Source organism: Pagrus pagrus, assembly GCF_965226575.1.
Source record: "Pagrus pagrus genome assembly, chromosome: 16".
Lineage (NCBI taxonomy): Eukaryota > Metazoa > Chordata > Actinopteri > Spariformes > Sparidae > Pagrus > Pagrus pagrus.
In genome coordinates this window covers 10,529,184-10,540,418 of record NC_140200.1, presented here as the reverse complement: position 1 = coordinate 10,540,418, position 11,235 = coordinate 10,529,184, and the positions used below count along the sequence as shown (strand labels likewise).

Below are 11,235 nucleotides of genomic sequence, written 5' to 3'. Positions count from 1 at the left end.
AGTACCTAGGGTCCCGAACTGTGAAAATGAAGCCAGCTGCAGATCTTGTGTTGTCTTTGTGTAAGTGCATTTCTGTCCTCAACGCAAAGTCACTTGTGTACTACAGAGTCACATAATCAAGATAAACAATGAAGTTACCACTCTTTCACACACTTTCTTGTCTTTATTTCAACATTTTGTCAACAACATACAGCTATTGCGTTTATAACAGTCAAGGTCCAACATAACAAAGTGTAATCCAAGCCAGGGTCACCATTTTAGAATAATACAATACATACAATTAAAAAGAAAAAGAAAATATCATAAAAAATAAAAATACAAATAAAAACATACAGGCACTTGCATAGACAGCCGTTACGTCACGCGCATCATTACTGCGTGTCGTCAGAAAAGGAAGGACCCCTGAACGCTCTAAAATCAGAACGCGGGCTAATGTAAACTTCGAAAACAGAGTATTTATTACAAAAGTTTCCATGCAAATAAAAGTCTTACTGGGAGATCTCGAAACATATGCGGAATTAACGTTTTGTCGCTACAGTCTCACGACAGAGGAGTGAAGTGTGTCTTCTGAGCTGGTAAAAACTGGCTGGCTAATTTAGCTAGCTAACAGCTAATGCTGCTACAGCTGCGCAGTTTCGTTTCACAGAAAACACCGAAAACATCCACAGTGACACTAACCAGCCAAACCAGTTTACTTTAGCTGTGATAAACTGCAAAGGCATATATCTTGGAGAGTGGTATGGGCCGACTTTGCCAAAGTTTGATAGCTGACTGCTGCTAACTACAACATAACCGCAGAGGTAACGGTTCATATTTGCAGGAAATGTATTTTCAGATTGTTACATTATGATTGTCAACTTCTGGCAACGTGGAGGTTCAAGAGATTGCTAGTGCTATATGTGATGTGGACTAGCCACAGGTTAATCCTCTCCTGAGTGTAATGAAAGACACTAACTGCTGGGGTACAGATGACTTGATATAATATCCTTTTTAATGGCCTTGTTTCTTCTACTTGTATCTGGTATCACTACAGTAAAATACTGCAACCTCATACCTCAACATGCATGTTTTCGATTGTGTTTACCTGGAAATATCAAAAAATTATACCAGAGCAAAAAGCAAAGTGTACACTTTATCTGCTCAGAATATTGTTGGAAGTACCCACTGTTATGTGGGTCGCTATTGAAAGGACTTCTTATCAGTTTTTCCCTCTCTTCATACACGTTTATATGTTGAGTACTCATAGGAAGTATATAACTCAGGACATTGCATTTGTTAACCTTGCAGCCATGAAAGCTGCAACTGGTGATTATTCTCATGCTAAATGGTTCTTAAAATGATGCAATAATTATTTATTTTGTAAAAGTCTAACCTAATGCCAATCAAAATGTAACAGTTTAAAAGTAGGGCTGCATGATACTGGAAAAAAACTGACATGGCAGTGTTTTGGTTTTCTGTGATATGTATTTCAATTTGAAAACATACAGGAATTGTTACCAGATAACTTGAATAGCACAATAGAGGCCATGCACGTGATATCACAAAGGTGGCAGGAAATCTATTGAGTGGCACTATTGTCAATATATATCATGTGCTTCAATCTTAACTTTCAGCTTGAATGCTGCAAAAACACATCAAAAATGTTAAAGAGCCGAGTTAACTTGCCTTACGTGACGTTGCATGTCCTGTGATGCGACTGTTGAAATGATTTATTGTGCAGCCCTAGTGTAAAGGGATGAATACAGTGATAAAATGAGGAAAATAAACGACTTTCATTTGTCATCTTAGCAGATGTTTGTGTTTTTCTGAAGAAATAACCAGCACTGTATGCATACATGTAGTGCGTAGTAGATCATTTTGATTTACAGTCAGTCAATATATACTATATGTCACTTATGTCAAAATGCTTTTGGCTGCCTCTCATACACACATCATTGTCAAACTTGCTGTTGTGGTTCAGTCCGCCTTTATTGTTTCTTTGTTTATTTTTTTGTACATCAAGGTAGATTCTGTCGCTCTGTTCCAATTCAATTTTTTTTTCAAATTATCATAACGCAAGGTTCGGTATTCCTGTCACAGTTCTTGGTTTTCTCCTAAATCTGCTGTGTGCTGTTGCACCTCATCCATCAGACTGAGCATGTTTTTCTTTTTGTCCTCTCTCCCCCTGTCCTGCTGTGTTTCAGCCACGATGAAGAGAAGAATCGAAGCATCGTCTGCACCACCGCAGGCGGCAAAGAGGCTTCATGAAGAGAGTAGCTCAGATGAAGAGTCACAATTATCCAGACAAGGTAGATATATTAATTCCCCCCCCCCCTTCAAACAATGTCTGCTCTGTTTTAGACAAAAAATAAGCTTTATTAATTGCCAAAGATAATATTGAAAGCCACTTTCCAGTTGGTTGTTGGTCTAACAGATGTTAGGCTGTTAGGTCAAGTAGTTAATATGGTTTTAGCTGTCATTTGTTTGTTCACTTTGGTGTCTTTGTCTGCTCCTGTTTCTACATGAATGGTTTGTACCTGTGTCTCTGTGGTTTTGTTGGTTCTGTCTAGACTCGAGCCAAAATGAGTCCCTCAGTGACCAGGAGGATCACAGACCGGGATTCTCCATGTCCTCCAGATCATCTTTTGATGACCAAGATGGCACACAGACTGCCTCAAATTTCTTTATGTACAACAGTGTGTCACAGAAACTCATGGTAATGTATTGAAACCCACAGTAACAGTAGACATTTAACAGTTGTTTCATGGTTTGTTTTATTTTGAAAAGTTTTCCACTGTCTTTTCCCAACTTCATTATTCTCTTGTACACCTTTAGGCCAAGATGGGCTTCCGGGAGGGTGAAGGTCTGGGTAAGTTTGGGCAGGGACGCAAAGAGATTGTGGAGGCCTCCACTCAGCGAGGGAGAAGGGGTCTCGGTCTCACGCTGCAGGGCTTTCAAGGGGAGCTCAATGTCGACTGGCGCGATGAACCAGAGGTACACTGAGTCTGCTCCATTACTCCTGAGAACCATTTTCTTCTGTATACATCATGTTGACATGATCTGTTGTTTCCTACTTTCATTGTTTTCTCCGTTTGTTTGTCTCTTTTTCTGTTTGTCCGTCCAGCCCAGTGCCGTAGAGAAAGTAGACTGGTTCCCAGAATGCACCACAGAGAACCCAGATTCAGATGAGCTGAGGGACTGGATGATTCTGGGACGGGTAAATAGAAACACTTCAGACACTCACTTGTTTATAGATATATCATACACAATGATCTCTAATGCATACTCTTGTGCCTCATAAATATACATTGTGTTTTCAAAGTCTTGTTTTTGACTGCTTACAGAGAAAACTTAAGATCGAAGATGAGACAGAGTTCTGCACTGAAGACCTCCTGCACACTCTTCTAAGGTGCAAGGTGAGTTGTAACCTCTGTTTCATTTTATTGCCCTTTTATTTTGTTTATAAATATGTAGGTGTCTTCCTATGTTTCCTTTGTTTGGATTTTTAGGACCCTTTACCTTTACTGTATTGTTTAATGAGGATTTTAATGGCCATGTTTGTGTGTAAAGCTCTGTGAATTGCCCTCTACAGTTGATAATACTGTAAAAGCTCTGAGTTGTGTAACTACTCTGTCTGTTTGATGTTCAGACCATTTTTGATAACCTGGAGGGCGAGGAGATGAGGAGATCACGGACACGCTCTAACCCTTATGAGATGATCAGAGGAGGAATCTTCCTCAACAGGTCAGTCTTTACTAATGATCCATGTGGATATTTTTTTTTTAGTCTTTTGCTTTTTTGAGGTTTTATTTCACTGAGCTACTGTTGGCATTTTGAAAACATGACTGCGTGTGTGTTAATATACATTTATATAATATCAGGGATGCACGATATGACTTTTTTCAGCTGATATTTATAACTGATAATCACCTGTTTTTCATGGCTGATACCAATAATATAATGGATGTTGTATATTCTAATAACATTGTTTTAAGGACAGTGTATTCCCATCTTTAGAAGTTAATTTATAAATAGTTAAGTTATTTACTCTTAATTTTCACATGGCTTACTGTGTGATAAGATAAGATGACAAGTTGTTTTACTTTCTTCCTGTCTTTAGAGCTGCTATGAAAATGGCCAACATTGACCACTGCTTCGACAGTATGTTCACGAACCCAAAGGATTCACAAGGGGTGAGTTGGTCAAAGTAACTGCTGATATGTGTTGCACTGAACGTTTGTTGGCTCAGCACACACACAGGCCCATGTGAGCAGATGGTGAGACAAATCTCTCTCATTATGTAGAAACCTCTGACAAAGGACCGCGAGGGCGAGCTTCTGTACTTCGGCGACGTCTGTGCAGGGCCTGGAGGCTTTTCAGAGTACATACTGTGGAAGAGGCGTTGGCATGCCAAGGGCTTTGGCATGACGCTGAAAGGACCCTGTGACTTCAAACTGGAAGATTTTTATGCTGCACCGAGTGAGCTGTTTGAGCCTTACTATGGTACGTGCATGCACATCACGTTCAGGAGGAGGACAGGAGCTGGTTATGTCTCAGATGATGAATGATTCAGTGAAAGCGCGACCTCTGTGTGTCCCAGGTGAGGGAGGAGTGGATGGGGACGGCGACATCACAAAGCCAGAAAACATAACCGCCTTCCGAAACTTTGTCCTGGAGAATACAGAGAAAAGAGGGATGCACTTCCTCATGGCAGATGGAGTGAGTCTATTTCACACATCCAACTGCGGACTATATTTGTAGCTACTCTTCTGCTTCAAAGCATGCAAAATCTGTAATTTACATATCAAACGGAGGATAAGTTCACAGATTCCTGCTCTTGGTGGGTTGAACTAACATGTTCAGCTTTTCGTGCAGTGAATGGAGGTTTGATGACTCTGATCTCTGGTAGGGTTTCTCTGTGGAAGGCCAGGAAAACATTCAGGAGATCCTGAGCAAACAGCTGACGCTCTGTCAGTTCCTCACAGCCCTCTCTACACTCAGGACAGGTATGTGTGCTGTATATGTAGCAGTTGAGTACTTTCTTTCTCTCTTGTGTTGTGAGATGAATCAGGCACCAACTGTCACTTTTTGGCTCCAATCAGCCTCGATATTCCTCTATCATATTCATGTTGTATTGCATCTGTGTTTGTATCACTGTTCAGGCTACATTACAATGGTACTTTTTGTCATCTCCAGGTGGTCACTTTGTCTGCAAGACTTTTGACCTCTTCACTCCCTTCAGTGTGGGTTTGGTCTACCTGCTCTACCTCTGCTTCGAGAGGATCTGTCTCTTCAAACCTGTCACCAGCAGGCCCGCCAACTCTGAGAGGTGGGGCTTTGTGTTTGTGTTTGTGAGCGTACCCAACGTGCATGGAGATCTGTGTCGTTACTTATGCAGTGCAAGTTTGTTATTATATTTCAAGTGAATATTAATGCTTAAGTAAATATGGTTTTGTTAATTGGCTATTCCAAGTGGCAGCACGATGACAATACCCACATTTATAGGAGCTAGTGGGGCAGAAGCTGTAAATTAATTCAGCAGGGTTCCAAATAGCTTTTAAAGCTTTTGATGAATGGCATATTTTGATGAATGGTATATCGGACTCTCTGTCTTCAACAAATCTTTGGATCTCATGTTGTGGGGTTGGGCTGTGCAGACAGAAAAAATAATCAAAACACTCCTGGACAAATGTCTACTGGGGAAGCCTTGAGAGGCAAGTGAGAAAAATTCAGATGATCCATTATTGATTTTTGAAGCCTTTTTAATTTGTAAATATATATTTATATTGTGTTTCAGCAAACTATGTAACATTGACGTCATATCTTGTGTTCAAGAGTGCATGGAGACATGACTGGTTTCCGATTTAGGACCTGAGGTAGTGGTACGCTTCAGCCTCTTGTGGTCAAAATCAGAATTACAAAAACATGCACTTCAAAAAATTATCCTGACAATTTAAATCCTTTTATTTACCTGCTAAAAGTTTCTAAAAAAACAACAACACAGGAGAGAGACAGAGAGAATGATTGCATCTGTTCCAACCCGCCACCATCTGCAGGTACGTAGTTTGCCGTGGTCTGAAGCCTGGATCGGACGCCGTCAGGGAATACATGTTCAGAATCAACCTGAAACTGAACCAGCTGAGGAACACAGACATGGACGTCATAGAAGTGGTTCCTCTGAGCATCATCAAGGAAGACACCGACTTTTACCAGTTTATGGTGAACTCCAATGAGAGGTAGAAAATCACAGTATTCACCAAGGCGTTAATGTTTTCATTTCAAACACAGTGACTGACTGAAAATGTATTAAATCTCACTGCAGCCTCTGTGCAGTCCAGATCAAGGCCTTGGCCAAGATCCACGCCTATGTCGTAGACCCGTGAGTAACCTTACTCAGACTGTGCATTTACCTCTGTTGCAGTAAAGCCACGTGTGGGTGTTTATAATTCAACTGAATATGTGTCACTGTGATTGTTTCTCTAGGACCCTTTCAGAGCCAAGACAAGCGGACATTAGGAAGGAGTGTCTGAAACTTTGGGGGGTGAGTAGGGAAACTGTGATACATGAACTCAGTTGAAGTTACACTTAATAATGCAGTTTTAGTCCATTTCATTCCACATCTAACTACATTTTGTGTCCACTTCCAGGTCCCTGACAAGGCCAGAGTCGCTCCTGCTTCCTCAGATCCAAAATCCAAATTCCATGAACTGGTTAAGGTAAGTCATCCTAATAGGGAATAAAACATTGCAGATAAATGTGCAATTTAATTTTTTTCCTTCTTGTTGACAATGAATGTATAATAAGAAATTTAAGCATCTTTCTGCACTTTGGGAAAGCATGAATATTTCCCAGAGGTGATGGTCTGAAATCAGATTTAAAAGCAATTGTTATATATTTAGTTGGGTTGAAATACTGTTGTAAATGGTTTGGTTTAAAATGTTAAAATTGTCTCCCATTTTTTAAAATCTTTCTGCCCTTCTGTTCACCTGCTGTACCTCAGAATTCAGATGTGGAGTCGTTCCAGTGTAAGCTCACATCTCTCAACTCCACCACACTTGAGAAGCTGCGCCACGTCCTTGACCACAGGTGCATTGTGGGAGGTGGAGAGCAGATCTTTCTTCTGGCACTTGGGGTAAGTCTTAGGTGACACAAAACACCAAAATGTGGTCCTTCAACTGCTTACCGTGCAATAGTATGTGTTTTTCAAACTATCTTCTTTTTGTACCCAGCAGGAGTAATTTCACTGTTTCCAAATGTTTATATTTGATATCAGATAGCAGCTCCTATCTATGCAATATTACACGCTGTAATGGGACAATCAGACCAGTATCATCAAATTCATCTATCTCCTAGAAAAGATAAAAACACAGAGCTCACAGGCCAATCCGTTCCCCCCTAATGTTTTTATTTTTCATCTAGAGGGATATTGCTGACCAGAGAGGCTTTACAGCTTTTTAGCCTGTGATTGAACCTGTTTTCATCCTTTTATCTGCTCTCTCCGTTTCCCCTTGGATTGTGCAGAAATCTCAGATATACACATGGGATGGGAAGATGCCCTTGCGCTGGAGGAAGCTGGAAAATTTCAAGCTGGAGCTGCCAAGAGATACACTTCTGAGTGTGGAGATCGTCCAAGAGCTGAAGGGCGAGGTGAGAGGAGGGGCTGGAAAGATGAAGTGCTATACTGATGAAATATGGGAACCTGTGTTATAATCTCTTTGAGTTGGCACTGTTTCTGTTGATGCTGAAATAATAACAGTTGTTCTGTTCTCTTCCTGTTGATCACTTGCTTCATATATCTGTAGGAGTTTGTGGTCATTATAATCCCTTCCCCCTAAAAAGCAACAATTGCATTGTGTTAGAAATACACTAGAACAAGTGAGGTATTGCTGTTAATTGTTGTGCTTTTACATGTATGAATACAATATATTTCATCCTCAGGGCAAAGCTCAGCGTAGGATCAACGCAGTCCACGTAATGGATGTACTTATACTGAATGGCACTGATGTAAGAGATAAGCACTTCAACCAAAGGTATGACAGTGTCACCTGTTTCATTGATTGTTACACTTTTATTCACTTTCTATAGTTTACTGATTAATACCTGTTGCGTGTCCAGGATCCAGATGGCTGAAAAGTTTGTGAAGGCAGTCGCCAAACCCAGCAGACCAGACATGAACCCTATCAGGTATTAACTGAGAGGAATTTAAATGCTGCTTTCCATTTTATTTGCAGGGATCGGAAAGCACTGGATGGGTGGACACTCGCATAATACCACATATGCGATGTAGTTAAATATCACATAAAAGGAATTTTAGAGGACAAAAACATTCAAAACAAAGTATTTTTGATTATTTGTGTCTTAAAGTATAACATGTCCTTTACCCAAACAGAGTGAAGGAGGTTTACAGGCTAGAGGAAATGGAGAAAATCTTTGTCAGGTATGATCCTACCAATCGTCAACATGATCTATAAAATATCAGGCCACGTTTTATATAATCATTTACAATTTGTTCTACTATTTTCTCTAGACTAGAGATGAAGGTGACAAAGAGTTCAGGAGGAGTCCCGCGTCTGTCCTACACGGGCAGAGATGATCGACACTTCCTTCCCACGGGCCTTTACATCATTAAGACTGTCAATGGTATGTATGAGTGTTGATGCCAGTGTGCTGCATCTCAGTGTCAAGAAATGGAACTTTAATTTGTGTCAACTTTACATCAAAGCCTCAACAATCCTGGGGACAAAACACAGTTATACATTTCTAATAAATATTTCTCCTCTGTTTTCCTTCCCTCAGAGCCCTGGACGATGGCTTACAGTAAAAACTCTAAGATGAAGTTCTTCTATAATAAGACAACCAAGGAGTCCACCTATGAAATGCCACCCAACGCTGCTGCCCCCTTCCAGTATGTACCATCTTCTCTACCCATATTGAGTTAAAATTTTTCTGATTAAATCAATAAAATGAATCAGTTTTATAGTGGATGATCTGATAAATGAACAGCATCCTTTCTTTGTCTTCGTCCTCAGCGTTTGCCACTCGGAGCGCCTCTTCTGGGCCTGGGTGGACGGAGTGATCGTCCACGATTCTCAGACCAGGATGGACCCTGAGAAACTGTCCAAAGATGAAGTTTTGTCCTTCGTGCACCAGTATTACCAGCCCTGAAACACTCACAGCCCCGGAGCTTCGCCAGCTACAACCTAGTCACAGAATGCACTAACTTATGGAGGATGTAGAGCCTGAGAAATGGTTTTCAAATAAAGCTTTAATTGATATTTATGTTGACAATAAAAAAGGGAATATGAAAGACCAAATAAATAAAATACCAAGACATAGATTAAAGCTAGCGTGTATATTAAATATAGTATACAAATTTAAGTTTTTTAATCCCTTTTTTATTGTACATTTAAATATCAATTATTAAACTTCTTTATGACCATCTCTTTGAGAATTATTGCCAGGTTGTAGCTTGACTTCTGGGGCTCAGATGATGAATTGTTTGCTGCTGTTTCTAGCAGTGACATATGGACTTTTTGACAAACCACTCTGTCTTTCTGCCTTTTTTTCACTGCCCTTGGCTCTAAGAATTGTATCGAATAAAATCCGCCTCATAGGACATTATGGAGACACGAAGCTGCTGCTGTCTCTACGTTCGATTGCATGTCCCTGTAGATGAGATTTTCACAGTCCCTCGTCCATCAAATGCTTGTGAGTGTGTGTGTGTGTGTGTGTGTGTGTGTGTGTGCGTACATCACAAGAGAGATGCATCCCAGATCAGAGTTACAAATGTTAATCTATGCATCCATATCTGTAAACACTGTCTCGCTTGCCTCGCTCTACAACTGCTCCTCTCTTCGTCTCCATGGAGACTAGGATCTGTTTGCTCAGGCTCTCGCGCCAACAGGCTGCTTGTTGTCACACCTGCTGAAGCGTAAATACAACAAACATGTTAATCAAACTATTCCTCAGCCTTGTTTCGACATTCATAACAGTTAACAGATGTAGCAGCTTTTACTCTTTTACATACCTGTCCTATTGCCACGCATGTGTGTTTGTTTGTGTGTGTGTGTGAGTTAAATTTTGAATGGTGTCCTCTTAGGTTTTACGTTTGTTTCTACTCTGACACCTCTTTGTGACTGTGCCTCATATCGCCTGGACTGTGTGTTTAATAAATATTGCAGTTTAGTTTTGTTTTTTTTGTTTGTTTGTTTTCTTGTAAAGTTCGCTACCGATCCCTTTGATGTAAATAATAATGTAGAAAATAAAATGGAAGATGCTCTTCCGAGAAACAACTTTCAACTAACTGGTGAAATTTGATTTTGTCTGTGATGATAATTTTGGCTTTGTGAAGGTGTTTGGAGGCCTTGGTTGACTCATCAAGCACAGTGTGCACTGAACACTATAGATGGCAACTTTATAAAAATTTACATAGAGTGCCAGAATCAACCAGCACTCCCATACTGGAATGCTACCTGGCCCCGGATCTCTGTATGTCAGGAAGGTTGTGAAATTGTGCAATTATGAAAAATGTATTTACCAAAAACAACTCAACTCACACAGACTGAGCTTGTGGGGCCACTGGAGGTAGGGGGCTCTTGCTTTGCTTTGGTAAACCTAATTTATATTAAAACTAAAGGGCAAACCTGTATTTTTAACTATAGAAACTACTGTTGCAAATAAATTCATATTTAAATGAAGATCAACTACAAATTGCAGTTGTAAAATGCTTTGGGAAGCTAACTTTCTGCCTTAATCATTGATCCAGGGCTGTCCCAAGCTGGCCCACTACATGGTTCAGATGCTTCTTGCAAAAGAAACCTCATAAAAAATGTTTATTTTATTTTTTTTAAGCTAAAAATGCTCTGTAACCACATAGGACTCCTGCTTATGAATTGTTCTTCATAATTTGGGATCCTAGTACCATTCCCGTAGCCCACCACTAAGTTAACTTTTTGCCCTCCAAAGGCAAATGTGTGTGCAACCCTGTTTTAACTAAAGCAGCCATGAGACACTCAATATTTTATTTTCATAAATTTTCAAAAAAATAACCCCTCATTCAACATTTTTTTGTGTGTTTGTGGCGTCATTTGAACATTTAACTGCTATCATATAGCCCACAATCCTCGCTGAACAAGCCCAGACACACAAACATGTTTTAAATGTAGAACAAAGTTGAACATCTCCACCTTTGTATTTACTCGGTGCTGCCGACGTTACAAAATCGGGACTCTTATTTTGAAAGTACACTCGCTAAGC

The 11,235-nt window shown here is 40.2% G+C and overlaps 1 protein-coding gene across 1 annotated transcript; it reads left to right on the top strand.

The window, feature by feature from the left end:
* The first annotated feature begins 395 nt into the window (after positions 1-395).
* On the top strand, positions 396-10,278 carry cmtr1 (cap methyltransferase 1). The gene is made up of 24 exons (XM_084378519.1): positions 396-800; positions 2,184-2,288; positions 2,550-2,695; positions 2,815-2,973; positions 3,104-3,196; positions 3,324-3,395; positions 3,629-3,723; positions 4,100-4,172; positions 4,284-4,482; positions 4,580-4,698; positions 4,889-4,985; positions 5,176-5,308; positions 6,036-6,215; positions 6,302-6,358; positions 6,463-6,520; positions 6,627-6,695; positions 6,980-7,111; positions 7,501-7,626; positions 7,918-8,009; positions 8,095-8,163; positions 8,369-8,416; positions 8,507-8,619; positions 8,776-8,884; positions 9,009-10,278. Exons 2-24 carry the CDS (start codon positions 2,189-2,191, stop codon positions 9,142-9,144), a joined length of 2,475 nt encoding a protein of 824 aa, XP_084234645.1. The 5' UTR covers positions 396-800; positions 2,184-2,188; the 3' UTR covers positions 9,145-10,278.
* Positions 10,279-11,235: the final 957 nt, after the last annotated feature.

Excerpts from the sequence above, each read along its gene's own strand:
- cmtr1 (XM_084378519.1), top strand. The coding sequence starts at position 2,189 with ATGAAGAGAAGAATCGAAGCATCGTCTGCACCACCGCAGGCGGCAAAG. Across the intron at positions 6,216-6,301 it reads ATGGTGAACTCCAATGAGAG|CCTCTGTGCAGTCCAGATCA; the intron begins GTAGAAAATCAC and ends ATCTCACTGCAG. Across the intron at positions 6,359-6,462 it reads CACGCCTATGTCGTAGACCC|GACCCTTTCAGAGCCAAGAC; the intron begins GTGAGTAACCTT and ends TTGTTTCTCTAG.